Source organism: Opisthorchis viverrini (assembly GCF_000715545.1).
Source record: "Opisthorchis viverrini unplaced genomic scaffold opera_v5_210, whole genome shotgun sequence".
NCBI lineage: Eukaryota > Metazoa > Platyhelminthes > Trematoda > Opisthorchiida > Opisthorchiidae > Opisthorchis > Opisthorchis viverrini.
In genome coordinates, this window is record NW_008751866.1 from 628,162 (window position 1) to 644,713 (window position 16,552).

Below are 16,552 nucleotides of genomic sequence, written 5' to 3' on the forward strand. Positions count from 1 at the left end.
GCTGTTCTTGGTTCTGAACCTTCAGCGATTCAATCCATTTTAAATAAACTAGCTAGTTTTACCGCATGATTTGGCGTAAGCTTCACACCCACAATAAGTAAAGTTTTGCTAGTGAAGTGGATCAGACCGGTCAATCCATGTGGTGGACAAATTTGGTCATCTGAACAGCTGTCTGAAGATCGTCTGAAGACCGGATCATTTCTGCATTATGAAGGCAATAACAGCTTTCTCTAACCTTGGGTACATGTGATGTCAGCTTGTCTGCCAAAGCACCTGTACGACCCATGTATCAGAGACGTATTCCTGCCCAGGAGGTATACGAATAATTTTTGTGTTTTTATCACTGTTGTTCGGGTCTGGTTGGATTGCCAGATCAACAAAGCTGACATACATCGGATGGCTTTTGGAAAGATTAATCTCCCCGCAGTAAACAAGCTAATACTGTTCTGTAGATCACGGTGGTTAGGGGATGTCCTTTTGTCGGGGAATAATCTACCTTGCACATCTCTTTTTGCCCTACAATATACCATTGACTTCCTGGGTCCTAGCTCATCAGCAAGTGGTGATACTGATAGCCATGACTTAGTCACGCAATGTGCACCTCTCCCGTATCAGCGCTATTGCTCCAAATGTCTGGCTGCCCAGTCTCCCACTTAATGAGGACGATGTGAACTCACTTTACAGACCAGGTAATCGCCCCGATTGACTGATAACACCTTACCTACTCTCCACTTTCTCGGTGTGCGAAACTATGGTACGTGGTTTATAGCATATTTACTGACTGAATGGTCGTATAGCTTTTTAAGTGCCCTCTTTTATTCGGTATGGTTGTTTTGCTAAGTCTACAGCTCGAGGTTGGCGAAAATGTATCGGTAGCTTTCTAGATCTTGGCAGTTGAATGCACGTCAGCCATCATTGCAGTCGTGCGACTAAGGACACCTTGGATTAAGTGTTTTCCACCCCCGCCTTTAACCTATTAGAAACTGGAACCGATCGATAAGTCACACTTCAGAACAATTTGGCGAACAGTTCACCGGTTGTTTACCAAGGCTTTCTGTAACAGGAATTTATTTTTATGCCCGCGGCACAGTTACGACCATTTGGGTTGCATAGGGTTAAGATACTTCCCAGCTTCGCAAGCCATATTTGTACTTTGTAAAAAGAAAAATATCTACCTTGCCTGCTCCCAAACTTCTTAGACTCGTTAAAGTCTGATCCGCTCAGTCAGGCCTTGCTTAACAACCACGTGGGGATCGCTCATACACGTTGGGCTACTCATGGTGAGCCAAGTGAACGAAACGCACATCCACAAACATCCGGTGAAGACAACGCATTCATTGTGGTCCACAATGGCATTATTTCTAATCACAAGGATCTCCACGCGCTGCTGGTATGTCTTCGTTGTTCTTGTCTTAGAGCTTTCAAAATTTTTAATGCGTTTTCCGACATATGGTGTGCTGCTGTAGGACTCAACGCATCATCTCCCTCCCGAAGTGGACCCGCTTCGATCCCAGCAAAGATCAGACGCCCGTTTCACTTTGGTGACGTTTCATCAGGAGATTTTGTGTATTAGTTTGAACGTATTTTTGACGTAATCAGAGGTGCGGTGGCCGGTATTCTTTCCATTACCTGGTGCCGTCATTACTGTCAGTATTATTGTTTGAGCTGTGGAGCATTGGCCATAATTACTCAACACAATTTCGTTAATCTTAGCGCCAAAGAGATGGGGGTGGTAGCTACGTTTCAACGCCTTATAAACTATATTTGTCATACATGTGGCTTGTTGGAAACACGACAAAGTTTACCGATCTTTATGAGTTACTTTACGGATCACCGTTGCACTTCTTCGGTGCCATTTGAGACTAGTCGAAAAAGAGCGGATGGCCAAATAGTGCATGCAGCGCGCAACGGACTCGCCGTAGTCATCTACTGAATGTGTTGTGTCGCTTGTGGTCCAGCTCTTCAGTCCATCTGACACGAACCGTGAAATCGTCATAAAAAGTAATGGGATGACTTGTGACTACTGGTTCGTTTACTTAATAAGTCGAATTACTGTGTCGCAGTGTAAATTATAGAGCTTCAGATGTAAGCTCACAGAATTTTGTTTTTGGGGAGGTGATCAGTAGCCAATAAACGTGCGACCGATGGTTGTGGTAAGTGCATCCTTCGAAAAGCTACCCTCCTCAGTCAAAATAGCCGATTAGTTCACCAAATCACTCAGCTGTTTGACCTCCGGTATTTTTTTCACTACAACTCAACAACCCATCTCCTTTGATCTTCTGAAATCGGGAACGACCCTGATGCTGAATGACATTCTTATGTAAGTGAGTATCTCCGGCCTGATAGATAAACCAGAATCGATGCCCTCCTTTCAATGGCTGTTGTCCACAGACTTGGTACGTCAGATAGGTACGTCATATACTCCTTCACCTCGTCTGTCGTGGTAATCTCGGCCTATCTTCTGATGCCAGAATAAATCGCTATATTTGTCAAAAAAGTTTCCTGTCTCGCTGGTTAGGACAACATTCCACTCGGTGGATATCCCGATGCTTCGTTTTTTCCCTATGTATTGAGTCGATCCTATTTTTTTTCTCATAATTTTGCACATCGCGTCGAATGCAGGCTGACACTATGCGGGGGACCTGTTTAGACAGTGCAATCTATGCGTCGGGCTGTCTCAGCCACTGGCAACGGTACTCTCTAATGGTTTTGATTTCTTTTGATTTTTTATTCGACCAAGTGGCACTACGAGTACTACAGTGGTGAACCGGTGAATGAAGTCCAGTTCTTTTGATTTGATGTCTTGTGCCAGTTCGACCAGCCGGTAGCTTGTTCAGTCTGCGTACGTTTGTACCCGAACTTACAAGTCTGGAGGATTGAGTGCGCAGTACTTTAGTAGCTTGAAGCTAGGTTTTGGCAGGTGTTGTGGATATTTCTGGGGAATCGATTTCTTAGCTCCAGGGGTCGTCAGATGAAAGGAGGTTTAAGTCGGAAGGCAGTTGTAAAACTTCCCTGGTCAACTCGGTTTTAGGACACATGCTCCCGATTACTCATTCGATCACCAGGCTGCTGTGGTTCAAGTCAGAAATTTTCTTAGGACGTGGATAGCCACTGGATAAAGCTTTACCCTAGAAACCGTTGTTTCTTCCAGACTACAACTTTGCGGAAGCCACCCGTCCTACCTACCCTTTCACACTGTTCCTTTCTTTTCGAATTTAGATTCGGCGTGGATTCACCTTCAGCTCTGACACAGATACGGAAGTGATTCCGAAACTAATGCAGCACATTTATGACCGACACACTGAGACGAAGCCACTTACATTCCTGGAAGTGGTAGAACTAGTCGTTAAGCAATTGGTAAGTTTCACCTTTCCAGCGGTGTCCGGCTATGTTTTTATTTGCCTAAATTTTAATGCAAAAAGAGAAAAGCGGTCAGCTGTTCCGCTGCGTAGCTGCCATGCCAACCGAAGGAGGCACGAAGGCTGGGATACTGCCGGTTGCCCAATCCTAGACAGGGAAACTCGAGAGGCGCTCTAACCACTCGGGCCATTTCGTCGTCATCTCATCCATTGAGGACAGGAGCGCCGCTGTTGATACCTACGGCTGCAAACAGTAATTTTAAAGGCCACTTAGAGAGCTTGGTCAGGACGTCAGCTCTGTTTAACCACGTCAGTCTGATATAACCCTCAATGAAACGGATTATTGGATCTACAAAATTTCATTCACTTTTCCACTGTCCAAAGTTGCAGTCTGTTTGTTGTCGGTTGATTGAAAACTACGTGGCACCAGATTTGCTTGTCCAGCATTTTTGCTTTCATTTTCAACCCTGAATCGATAACTGACAGCCCCAAAGCATAGCAGATACATATTTTCTGTTGTTAGCTTGTGATGTCGAGTTTTCACAAGTAGGCGAAGTGCGGTTGTTTAAGGTTACCCTTGAATAAAATCGTCTTCTATTGTCAGGAGTCCTCAGAAGTATTCGTACTCATGGAGTTAAACGTTCACTCGAAAATTGAGCTGGTGTCTACGTGTGCCTCGAATGAGGCCCACTTATAATGCTCGTATGTGGTATTCAAACGTCGCCTGTTTTTTTGGACACCTTAAGTGGTGAAGCTGGTATTTGGCCATTAGTCTTCATCATCATCGACAGCATGACATCAGTGGTCAGCACCTATGCTTCACTGACGGGGGCGAGATGGACCAAGTGGTTAGAGCGCGAATTTACTGACAGGAAGGTCCGTGGTTCTAGCCAGACCTCTGCCACTCGACTTCCCCTGTCTAGGCTTAGGCAACCTGGCAGTATCCCAGCCCTCGTGCTTCATTCTGGTGGCAGTTAGGCACCGGAAAGGTGTTGCAGCTGAACGATTTCGTTTTTATTCATGTTGCCTGAGGCATATGCTCCATTTTTTTTACTAGTGTTGCGTATCTGCGATTCTGTGGATATTGGCGTGACATGGCGAACCTGTATCCGTCATGTGTGATGTGAGGAACTGGTGTTTTTCATCTAAACAAAAGTTGAATGAGAACGACTAAACGCAGCAAGTTATGAAAGAACACGTATTCTCGTGTATCAACAATGGTTATAAGAAAGTTGACGGATATGAATTCGTCATGTGTTCTCGTATCTTATCCGTCACCTATGTCACCTTGCAACAGTAGTTTAAACGAAAAAATGTTCCAGCGAATGTTCCCGGCTGCACTGCCAGCTAAGACAACTCAGTTCACGCTAGAATGGTGTTCATCGATATGGTGGGTTAGGGAATCAACCGTACTGATGAAGTGAATTTTTTCAGGCAACAACAACAAGTATATGGACCCATCGTATAGTCGAATCTCGCTCCAACATATCCTTTTGGGGCGTAGGTCAGTTATTTAGGGAACCAGAATTTGTCTCCTCTTCGGTTCTGGTAGACTGTTTTAGGATGCCCCGTATTTGCACGTCACCGGTAGTCGCCGAAAGGTGTAAGGCAAGGCGCTGGTTGTCTCTGGCCAACTGCGGCCCGCCCCACATATGCGGCCTTAGCGCAGGTCGACTCAGCCAAGGTGTAACACTCATCGACGTGATTGGGCATTGGGTCAGAGCACTTAGACAGGTTGTAGTAGTTCGTTGAAAATTCAAAAAGCGCGTCTCTGATAATCTCTGATTCTCCCTTTGTGGCGCGGATTTTAGCCTAGGTGGTTGAGATTGTAAGCATTGTATCTAGACAGTCCTCCTTGCTTTAATCCAAAACTTCTTGAATGCGTTGAAGTTTTTGTGAAAACTTCCGGATCAGTGAACCGGGAATCAATAACCGAGTTTGTTAGCACAGCAGTTCAATGCCCTCCCTTGTTCTCTTTATTTAAGACAAAGTTTTTTCAGTGTGCGCTTTACCACAGTTTTCTATCTCCCATCTTCGTTGTATTCTTACAGGAAGGCTCCTTCGCCTTGGCTTGCAAGAGTCGGTACTATCCAGATGAAATAGTCGTTACTCGGTAAGTAAGGACGGTGGCTTTGTCCCAAATTGTGCTGCTTCCTTTACGTCTTTGTACGTTTGTCGATGAGTAACCTTTGCACCACTCAGGTCCAACTCATGAGTGTTGTCCACTGGTTTCCACTGGAAGACACTGAGCAATTTCCGGTCAATTCTGTGATAATTGCGGACTAATTACGCCAGAACAGGAGGACGACCGTCCAAACGAGAGTGGTGTGACTATGAACAAAGAATCTATCCCGCAAAACCCCAAAATTGCAACCAAAAAGTTGCCCAGTCGGTTTTAATCGTGTGTCACGCTACCTGGCTGGGAAGTCCTGACTGGCGGGTCAATGGATCGTCACACCAGGGCAGTTACTGGGTTATCGTTCGATGATTCAGGCAAACCAATCACATCGCTCAAGTGTGAACACGTTTTCGTTCCGACGTGAAGATTCAAACGCGTCCAACATGCGTTGGTGGAGTATTGGTTGCACGCTAGCCTCGCATGTCAAATGTCTGGGGTTCAAATCCCGGCACGGCCATTGGATATGCACTACTGATGAGCTCTGATAAGAGCGAAACTCGAGTCCAGTGCTTCCCTCTGGTGTGGACTCACCGGAATACTTACGCCAGGACTGGAGGGCGACCGTTAAAACGAGAGTGGTATGACTGAACAAAATCCTATGATAATGTTATTATTACCATCCACTCTTTCTCACTAAGCGGATGCTTTCCGATGTTTCCAATCGATTGAAGCAATGACATGTTTCAGTCCCACATTTCCCGTTGAATCTATGCCATTTTTGCGGAACAATCACTTACCATCTGGCCAGTAGATTACGTCGTAAAGAATCGCAACAAATGCGAGTCTCGCATCAGCAAAACGAATGCAGTTTTACTTTTGGCATTCTGATGGCGGTGTTCTACGGGTGGTAGGAATGAGCCGGTTCGACTCTAAATGTTAGTTGAAATGCCAGATGCATGCAACAGTCAATGAACGAACCGGTGCGTTTTTCCTGCAAGCCGCTTCGTTGAATGCCTGCTGTTCGTTTTCATTCATTCTGGTTGGCTTTCAGTAGATACTCACGGGCTTCTTTAGGGCTCTCCGTGCACATCCTAACGTTACTGTGAGTCTCAACCCCATCGGATATTCATCTTCTCTTTAGCTTTCGAGGCCTGATTTTGGGATTCTCTTGTTTACACACTCAAATAGTAGTTGACCACTGATGACTGCCGCGTCCTGTGTTAGGGGCAATGAGTAATGCAGCAATGAGCCGCCGTGTTCCCCAACAGGGTCCACAAAAAGTGAGGGTTTTCGACTTCCTTTCTGGTCAACTCTCTTCGGTGGGATCTTACATCTGGGTCATGGCTGCCGAGCATGCTGTACATTCCTTAAGGGAGTAGGTGAGGTGGCTCAGTGGTTAGAATGGGAATTTACTGGTCAGAAGGTCCGTGGTTCGAAACCCACCCCTGTCTTTCGACTTCCTCTGTCTAGGCTTGAGCAACCTGGCAGTGTCATGGCACCGAAAGGGTGCCGAACGATTATTATGATTATTGTTAAGTTTAACCAGAGATTTTTTTCACGAAGGCTCACTTTATGTTAAGAAAGACGTCAATAGACAACCAGGTATTTCACCCTCACTGGAAGTCGTCAGGTAGACAAACACTATCGGTTCTGTCCAACCTTGAGTAGTCGTTGGCGCCAGGTTTCTGGTTGTTTTCTTCGTAGTGGATAGTCTAGGTTGGCGATGAAAATAGGTCGGGGAACATTTCCGGGGGGGGGGGGCATCGCATTTCTGTTGTACGATCGTGTTTGATACAGCTCAAGGGAACCTAGCTAAGTTAGGTGACTATTATACATAACTGGTTGCGACATTTTACCTGTCTATGATACTTTCTTGAAATACCATGTATCGGACGGATAGTTTTAACATGGTAATTAGATTCATGAACCCCGTCGAAAAGACGTCTTGTTTATCTTTGTAATATACTACTCATAAGGTTGCTGAAAATCCGTCGACAGCCCACGACCGGTTTTGCCCTTTCTGGGGCTCATCAGGTAGGCGCAGTCCCCGGGTTTCCACCAACCTTATGTTCTACTTGAAACCATTACATTATAAGGATACACATGTATCGCGATATCTCGAATATCGTAGCGACTGAAACATGAGGTGACCTGGCGCAGCACATTCAGTTGCCTGCGAACATCACAGACGAGAGATTCAGCTGGGTTGCAGGTGAGTCTCTCGAAAAACCAAATTAGTTTGCAAATGAGTGTATATTCGCTAAAGACGTCTTGTTTCCTCCAAAGCAGTTTGTTCTACGGCAAGGGGCTTTGCTATATATCCTTTATTTGTCAGTCTGCAACTCATCCAAAAGACAAAACTAGTTGGACGTCATGCCTTCTACAACCTTCCAAAAACGGCAGTTCACGGGCTTGGTAGCTGTTTCGCGACTAACTAGTAAATATTCGGGTTTTCTTGACGGAACATGCTACTCTTGCTAAAAGCCCTTCGATAGCCCGCAACTTGTTCCATCCCTATCAGGCGCAGTCCCCAAGCTTTGTCAAGAAAATACACTGCGGTATCCCGAATATCCTTCCGACTGAAACATGAGCCGGCCTTATGCAACTTGTTTTTCCGGGGCTTTATCGGTTTGCTTCTCAACGTTTTTTTTTGATTAACTACCTGTGTTTTTTCTTCCATGTACTAACCCGCATTTGTCCAATAAATGTGGCACGTATGGTATCTATTGACGACCTTTCCGGAACCGATAAATTCCTTGATTCTATTGTCTTCTCGCTCTAGTTGACTTCCATTAATTATCATTACTTTCCTGTGGCTTTTGTTCATATTCAATGTCTTGGACTCAGAGAAGCCTCTGTCGGTAGCTGACCCCTGTGCGTGGTACGCGGGAGAGGGACACATAGATGGTTAGTGACACTAACAGATGTGAGCAACCAATGGGGCTCCTGCGTTTAGTCTGTTCAATTTATTGTGTAGCTGTCCTGATCTCCACTCTATCTGAAAAGTACAACAAATCAACGTTTGTTCCAGTTCCCTCCATCCATACAGTCTTGTAGCTGATTAGTCCATCCTCTCGAGGGTGTATCTATCATCCTTATCAAGTATTATCTCCCATAAACGAAACTAGAACCAACCAACCAACTTTAGGTACATAGCCCATGGTCTCCACCCTGCAGACGTTTCCTTCCTACACTGGATAAACCCCTCTGGTTTGGTGGGACTCTACAGTCCAATCCCAATTCACGTTACCTTTCTGCAAATTTTCAGTCGTGGATCCCCGCTACTGGTCGGAATAAAATGCCGTCACGAACTCACGATGAACCATCTTCCAGTCTTTTTCAGGGACAATCGTAAGTTGCAGTGTTTTTCTCTTCACCGACTATCTCACAATTTATTTTGGTTGCTAACTAGTCCTGATTTCAAGCCATCATGGTTGTTTAGATGTTACGATCAAAATACCGATCTCACTTGAAGCTGTTTTCGGTCCTGTGCGCACGCATTTTCGGACGTGATTGGAATAAAGTCAGAGGTCACGCAAACTGCCAAACACCAGGTGACCAATTCGGCCAGGTTTAAGGACAGACGGAGAACCAATTAAGAGGACATCTTCCGATTGAGCCAGTTAAGGGACGTTTCTCGAACTGAACCTTACGATCCATGGGTTGTGGGAATTTCAACTCGTATTTTATCGTTTTTGGGTCCTTGATCTTCCGGTTCAAAGCGCTTCACTTGATGGAGATTGTTTCCTATCTGCCCAGCAAAAAACCATTCCAAACGAGTGATTCGCCACTGCTGAGTTCACAGAAGTGCGGTATTAATTTAGATTTCCTCGCAGATGCGACTTCTAAATCAGGTGATTTCGCTCTCATTTAAAATTCGTGGGAAGTCTTCCACATCCATTTCGAGCTCACTGAGGTACAGGAAAGCTGCAAATCGATCGTAGAAGATTGAATTCGTTTTCTCAACGTTTATAAACGCGAGCGGAATGATTTCTTTCAGGCCTCAGAAGTTTAATCTAAAGCACTCCGAATTCCCTCTGCGCAGTCGATAAATGTTTGCTCCTTCGGAAGCTTCAACAGCCGTTTGCTCCTTGGAGCAACGCATCTGTAAATTCGATTTCATGTCCACAAAGTGTATTTTCAAGAGTGAGAGCACAGTCCTATTATGTATGAGTACTTCTGACGATTGGGGCGTGGAAATAGTTCCCCTTTTTGGGAATCCTCATCCAAAACGAATTATGAACTTCATATCCGACCGCAATTCATCGCCAGTGGACCTCGCTATTGGTCGTCAAGTAACGCTCCACGGAAGTGTCAGTACGGGACTTTTGTGAAGCCAACTTAAAGGATAGTCACCTCGTAGTAAAGTAAACGTGAAATGAAAACCCTGAACTTTTTACATAATTCACTCACTACTCGCACCGACGGATTGAACCCGGGTCGACTCGCGGGTCACAACGGCGGCCACTTTAACTCTATTTCGCCATCTCTACAGATTACTGCAAACGTTTCATCACCGGTCGAAATAACAACGTCCGTGCGTTAAGGTCGGAAGTGTGTGTGGGTTGATACAGAGTCCACTCACCATGACCGATCATTGGTCGTTTGAGTGATCATTCCTATTAGCTTGTTGTTTGACGTGTCTTTAAGTTGGTAGGCTTGAAAGTTGATGTCTTCGGTGACCCCGCCGTGGCCTTCATTCGTTTTCCTCCACAATGAGATCCGTTTCTTGTCCATTGGTCTGGTGGCCCAAGCTGATTCAGTGTCACCCTCACTTGGCAATCCCTTCCTGGTAACGGTGCGTACTCAGGGTCGATTGCCATATGTCGGTTGACTGAATCCTTTCCAGAAAAGACACAAAACACTGCAAAATGAAAGCTGTCGGAAAGCCGCGGTTGGTTTCGACACACGGATCTTCCGGTCAGTAGTCTCGGACCTTTATCGTTGAGGACCGAGAGACTTTTTGTCGGACCATCAGGAGAGACTCTGGGTGCGAAACGGGCACTCTTTACCATAGTTTCTGTCGCGCGCGAGCCGTCGCACCACTCTGGGGTTCAGTCTGTTCGCTACAGCTTGGACGAACTGCCTTCTGCAGCTCACAGCTCAGTCGTTTGTTTTCGCGATATCACTGGAGTTGGTTGGTCCACGCTGAACTAAGCCGTTTGGATTCCTCTCGAATAATGCGAATCCCATTTGTGTTTGATGTGGTGGCGTATTGTGTTTCTGCTCATAATGAGTGTTTGTCATATCTCTCATTTCGGTACTGCACAGATGGAATAGGTGAGTGAGATTTTCTTAGCTCCGCCTATCAGTGCGTGCGCCATTTAGTTTCTTTTTTTGTATTCAGCCAGCCCCCGATAGCACAATCCTCCCACGCTTGAGATCATTTTGAGTTGCACGACACTTTTTATCACAATTATTCCCGCCATCTGTTTTTGTTCAAGAAGGCCTGGTATGATGCTAACGACCTTTTTTCTTCTTCGGAAAACCCCTTCTTACTCTGTATAACTGCCCTGTGTTATCGGATTGCGTTGGTTTGAGAGTTTTCCCTCACCTACCACTCCACCTGGCCCGGTAACCTTGTCACCAGACAGATATCCCAGGCTTGTGGGCATGCGCACTTTTTTGTGTGTATGGGGTTGAAAACTACATGTTTTGACCGCCTAAACACCTTTCAACACGTTTTATTCCCGTCAGTCTGCAATATCTTGGTTCATTGACGACGGTACACCATTCTTGTTTCGCCAATATATGTGCTTTGTGCAACCTGTGTAGGTTTACAATGCGATGATGCAATTGCCTCAAAACTCCAACCTCAACTGACGCTAAGGGATTCCCTCCACCATGAATTGCACATCACTGAAACTCTGGGGAGCGGTTCGGTAATTGGCCGTGGTAAGCGCATATCGCAGTATCGATGTGACGGTAGCCCTGATTCTCATCGTAGCCTGCCAGCTGAAGCACAGGCGTAATCACACTGAGTGCAGGTAAGGGTATGAGGACCGATCATATCAGTAATCAGAACGAGGAATGAGTCTCGTACTCTAACTCTCTATCTATAGCATAATTATGCCGCATAGCTGCCACGAAATTCGAAAAACCCAACACACTTGAGGTACTGGCAGGTTGCAGAAGAAATAATCGTTACAATCTCAAATCTAGAGATGGTCATAAAGGTTGAAGGCTCTTGTTTTTTCTCGTAAATCACTCCGTACGCAATCTTGTTTATGAAACCTTTGCGGCCTCTTGGCTGGGACCTGTGTGGCTCTTGCAGGTGACTGGAAACCCTATGGTACGTGGCACGCAACCGACTTCCGTGACGAGCATCCTGTCATATTTCAACCAGACTACCTGGTTGAAGACTGTCTGCCGTTGTCCCCTTAGTTTATTGTGGGTGTTTCAAAAAATACACTTTTTCACCAGTAAAAACTAACCTAAAGATTCGTTTACCTACTAATTTGCTTTCAACGGGAGACTCGGCTGAATTCAGCTGAACACGAATGAATGTGCTGTACAAGTCCACATCGTATTCTAGTTGGAACGACATTCGATAGACCACTGGAGATTATCTAGACGAAGTACACTTTTCACAAGATTGGTGAAATCAGCCCTAGTGAGTAGTTTGCTCTGTCCGCAATGTCTCAGATTTTGTCTTAACTGAAATATGAAGCGATCTTTTGCAGCACATTCAGCTGTATGACATCGTAAACGAGCGATTCAACTGGGATTCAAATGAGTCTCTCGAATTAAAACCAAATTAGTACGCCAATGAGCATAGTTCGTAAGATGTGCCCAATAGGTTGATGAAAACTCGGGGAGTGTGCCTATCTGGAGGGCTCAAAATAGCATTAAAGCAGTCGTGAGATGTTGAGAAGTCATTGACAACCTTGTGAATAGTGTGTTCCGCTAAAGTTCTCAGTGCTGGTACAAAAGATCAACAACTCATTACCCGCTTGACTGAGGTCAGGGCACAAGTATCTTTATCGTGGATGCCATCATGGTGTAGATGCTCCACGTCTGTCTGTCTGTCTGTCTGTCTGTCTGTCTGTCTGTCTGTCTGTCTGTCTGTCTGTATGTATGAATGAATGAATGAATGAATGAATGAATGAATGAATGAATGAATGAATGAATGAATGAATGAATGAATGAATGAATGAATGAATGAATGAATGAATGAATGAATGAATGAATGAATGAATGAATGAATGAATGAATGAATGAATGAATGAATGAATGAATGAATGAATGAATGAATGAATGAATGAATGAATGAATGAATGAATGAATGAATGAATGAATGAATGAATGAATGAATGAATGAATGAATGAATGAATGAATGAATGAATGAATGAATGAATGAATGAATGAATGAATGAATGAATGAATGAATGAATGAATGAATGAATGAATGAATGAATGAATGAATGAATGAATGAATGAATGAATGAATGAATGAATGAATGAATGAATGAATGAATGAATGATGAGGAGACTAAGGCGCGGGATGGAAACGAATCTGTTGTATAGACTATCAGCACGCATATCCAAGATGCACATACCTCCAAACCCTTACTCAGACAAACGAGATAAAAACTTACCCACCGGTTGGCAGCACTGTCCTGCTAGGAGCACGAAGTAGCCGATCTCGGAGGACGAACAGTACTTTCGATCCTTTCTGTCAATTCGTTTGGCGTCCACCTCCTTTTCCGCGCTACCATAAATCTGATGAGGAAAGCAGCTATCTCGCCGGACGATACTTTAGCTGAATACGCAGGAAGTTTGTTCGTCTTCTTGTCATCTTTCGTCTTACTGAGCCCCACACGACACCGACCCACCGCCTAATTTGCCCCATTTTATCTCCTTTTATGGCCAATATCCTTTTTTCGTCACTGCTACCTGTGTCGATCCCGCAACCTCACTGTTTCCGCACCACTCCGTAATTCCGTCCATCTTCGCCAAGTGATTGTGCCCTGCCGCCTGACTGACCTTTCAGCTTCGTATTTTTCTTTTAAAGCTACACCATCGCTCTATCTATATTCCCGCTTTTTTTAAAGTTCCAAATGGTTTACGCACACACTTACCGTCGTCTTGTTTACTTTTTGTTGTGTATTTTTATTTATAAGGCGCCTCCGATCGTGAAGCTTCGCTTCTTCTGTAAACCGTTTTGTTCATTGTAAAAAAACATTACCGAAAAAATTATGCGTGCACCGGCCGAGATGATTAGGGCGCGAATTTACTGACCGGAAGGTACGGGGTCGAACACAGCTTCGTATTTTTCTTTTAAAGCTACACCATCGCTCTATCTATATTCCCGCTTTTTTTAAAGTTCCAAATGGTTTACGCACACACTTACCGTCGTCTTGTTTACTTTTTGTTGTGTATTTTTATTTATAAGGCGCCTCCGATCGTGAAGCTTCGCTTCTTCTGTAAACCGTTTTGTTCATTGTAAAAAAACATTACCGAAAAAATTTTGCGTGCAACGGCCGAGATGATTAGGGCGCGAATTTACTGACCGGAAGGTACGTGGTTCGAACCAGACCTCTGACTCTCGACTTCCATTGTCTAGACTTGGGCAACCTGGCAGTATCCCAACCCTCGTGCTTCCTTCGGGTGGAATGGCAGCTAAGCATGGTTTTGAAAATCTTGGTTGAATCTATGTCCCTTGAATAATATACTGTGCTGATTCGTTTTTTGGAGTCATTATTTTTGTGATTTCCGATCGTCACTCGAAAACATCCATCTAAATGTTGGGTAGTTGGGAAACACAGCTTTCTAGAGTTTACAGCGGCAATGTCTTTTTTGTGGCTTACTTCCGATGCTTGCTGACTGAAGCACTCAAACTGACCTACTCCGAGTAACACCTTTCCGAGGGAGACCAGGAATCATGGCATATATACTTCGTCGTCAGAAGAAATATATTCTGCTCCTTTTGGTCTGCCTTGGCATAGACCCTGCCTCCGTTTTTGTCCATTTCTCACATTCCGTTGGCAAACTGGGGATCATATCTAACCGACGACCTCGGTAGTGCACTGCTTTTCAGCGGCTTTCATCAACCTTGTGGGTATTGCCATGTAGATGGTCTTCGATTCACCTACATGACCGATTAGTTACTTTTCACGCTCCATTAACTTTGATCCCCAACGCAGGGAGCGTGCAACCGTTTGGTCATCAATCTGCTCGTATCCAGTTTGGTGGCCCTTCATCGATTGCCGTTTTTAATGGAAGAGTTATTTACAACAATGACTACCGCTCATTGTGGATATTCTTCAAAAAAGACGTTTATTACAGCTACGCAAAACGAGTGTGGTTTAAGAATCTCACTGGTGGTTGCAGATGCCTCGGATTCGGGACATGTCGATCGAACTTCATGAGAATTCGTTGTACGGTATTTCCCAGCACCATCTCGCATCCATTCGTCTCTGTTTCTCCCCTTTATGCAGGTACAATCTCAGAGGGGTATAAATTTAATTCATCGTGACTGTTGTACCCACTTGTTCGGAATATCTGGTATTCATACGATTTCCCAATGAATATGGGTGCTTTCGTCGCTTCAGATTATACGTCACAAGTCCCCTCCTCGAAACTTTCCGCCTTCGTATCAGGATAATTTAAGCTTTTTATCAATTCATTCTCATTTTCTTGTCGATATCACCAACGAAAGATACGGGAGATTCTTGGAATAAAATCGATCAATTGAATCAGTTCTCGTATTCTTGCTGCTAGGATTTTTTCAGGACTTTCTCACTATTTCAATTGCAGGTGTTTCATCCTTCCTGCTGTAGCTTGGCACCAGGCTTTCCAGGTACCCATCACCTTCAAGCAGGCTAGAGTTGACTAGCATCTGGTGACCGTATCAATCAGGCAGGCGTTCTCTTTTCCCACAATCTCAGATACCTAATAACCGCTATTTTACATGCAGTGTCACGCTCTCAGCACGCTTTGTTGTTCGGCAAACAGCGGTTCTGATTTGCTACCAGTCCCTGTAAAAGTTCAAAACTACCTGGATGGAGACCTCTAATGCCAGCCTGCAGGAAGCCTAAGAAAGAACACAGTATTCCCTTTGTTTTACTTTCGGTATCAATACTTCACGTAGCTAGGATGAACACACCAGCGCCTCCCCATCACTCACTATTCGTTAACCTCGAAATGTGCATTTGCTTTTTCGTTTCAGCCAAAACCTATGAGGTCCGTACTGCATTTGCCAGCGGCGACACGGTCTCTTCCAGCGCATCGAATCATTACGTCAGCGGAACGCCTTCACATAAAGAGATTGAATTTTTTTTCGCTAGTGACGCAAGGTAGGTTTGTCTGATCAGCGTTGCACTATCTGTGTACAGTATATTACGCACATCTCTACCCAGTGTTGTGCTCTGGTTTTCGCTAGTGACGCAAGGTAGGTTTGTCTGATCAGCGTTGCACTATCTGTGTACAGTATATTACGCACATCTCTACCCAGTGTTATGCTCTGGTTCGCTTCCCGGCTGCCTTATCTCTCTCTCTTTTCAGTTTATATTCGGTTACTACTATGTGCTCTGTCTGTATGCCTGATGTTTGACAAGCCTATCACCATCGGGATCATCACAACCTACGTGAATGGCACAGATTTTCTCAATCTGGCTAAGGATACATCAGAATGGATCCTCTGTGACGTTTTCAAGCGAAAACATCCACCGTTCTTTTTCATTTTTCAGTGGGTGTCGCTTTTTGTGGCAAATGCTCATCGCTCCCCATGCTACGAGTGAAAGCGCTTCCGCAGAATAAGTGCAACTGCGGGAGTTTTGTCGCCTTTTAGACCCAGTCTGTCAAAGCGTTCACCTCCAAGTGAATCTGTTTCATGATCTTGGGTTGCAGTGCATTCAGGCAAGGTACCCGAACCCTATTTTTGGCATCATCATTATCAAAAACAGCAACATCAGTGTTGGCACTGGTGCTTCACTGCCGTACTCATAGTTGTACGAGGGCTGGGATACTGCCAAGGCGCTCACATCTAGACAGGAGGACGATTAAGGTCCTCATCCAAAGCCTTTGGCTCAAAAGCCTAACCGCAAGGCAGCGGTGTTTGGCGGGAAATGC

General features: G+C 44.9%; 2 protein-coding genes across 2 annotated transcripts in view; one reads left to right on the forward strand and one right to left on the reverse strand.

The window, feature by feature from the left end:
- T265_08271 (hypothetical protein) overlaps positions 1-16,552 on the forward strand; it is a gene marked incomplete at both ends in the record, with an annotated part of 40,593 nt that overhangs the window by 5,085 nt on the left and 18,956 nt on the right. Inside the window, 5 exons of the mRNA XM_009174019.1 lie at positions 1,200-1,390; positions 3,220-3,357; positions 5,411-5,472; positions 8,627-8,829; positions 15,651-15,777. Of these exons, the coding sequence (XP_009172283.1) occupies positions 1,200-1,390; positions 3,220-3,357; positions 5,411-5,472; positions 8,627-8,829; positions 15,651-15,777 (721 nt within the window). The remainder of the gene's footprint in view (positions 1-1,199; positions 1,391-3,219; positions 3,358-5,410; positions 5,473-8,626; positions 8,830-15,650; positions 15,778-16,552) is intronic.
- Positions 10,582-12,025, reverse strand: T265_08270 (hypothetical protein; the record flags this gene model as incomplete). The annotated part of the gene is made up of 2 exons (XM_009174018.1): positions 10,582-10,741; positions 11,913-12,025. 2 exons carry the CDS (start codon positions 12,023-12,025, stop codon positions 10,582-10,584), a joined length of 273 nt encoding a protein of 90 aa, XP_009172282.1.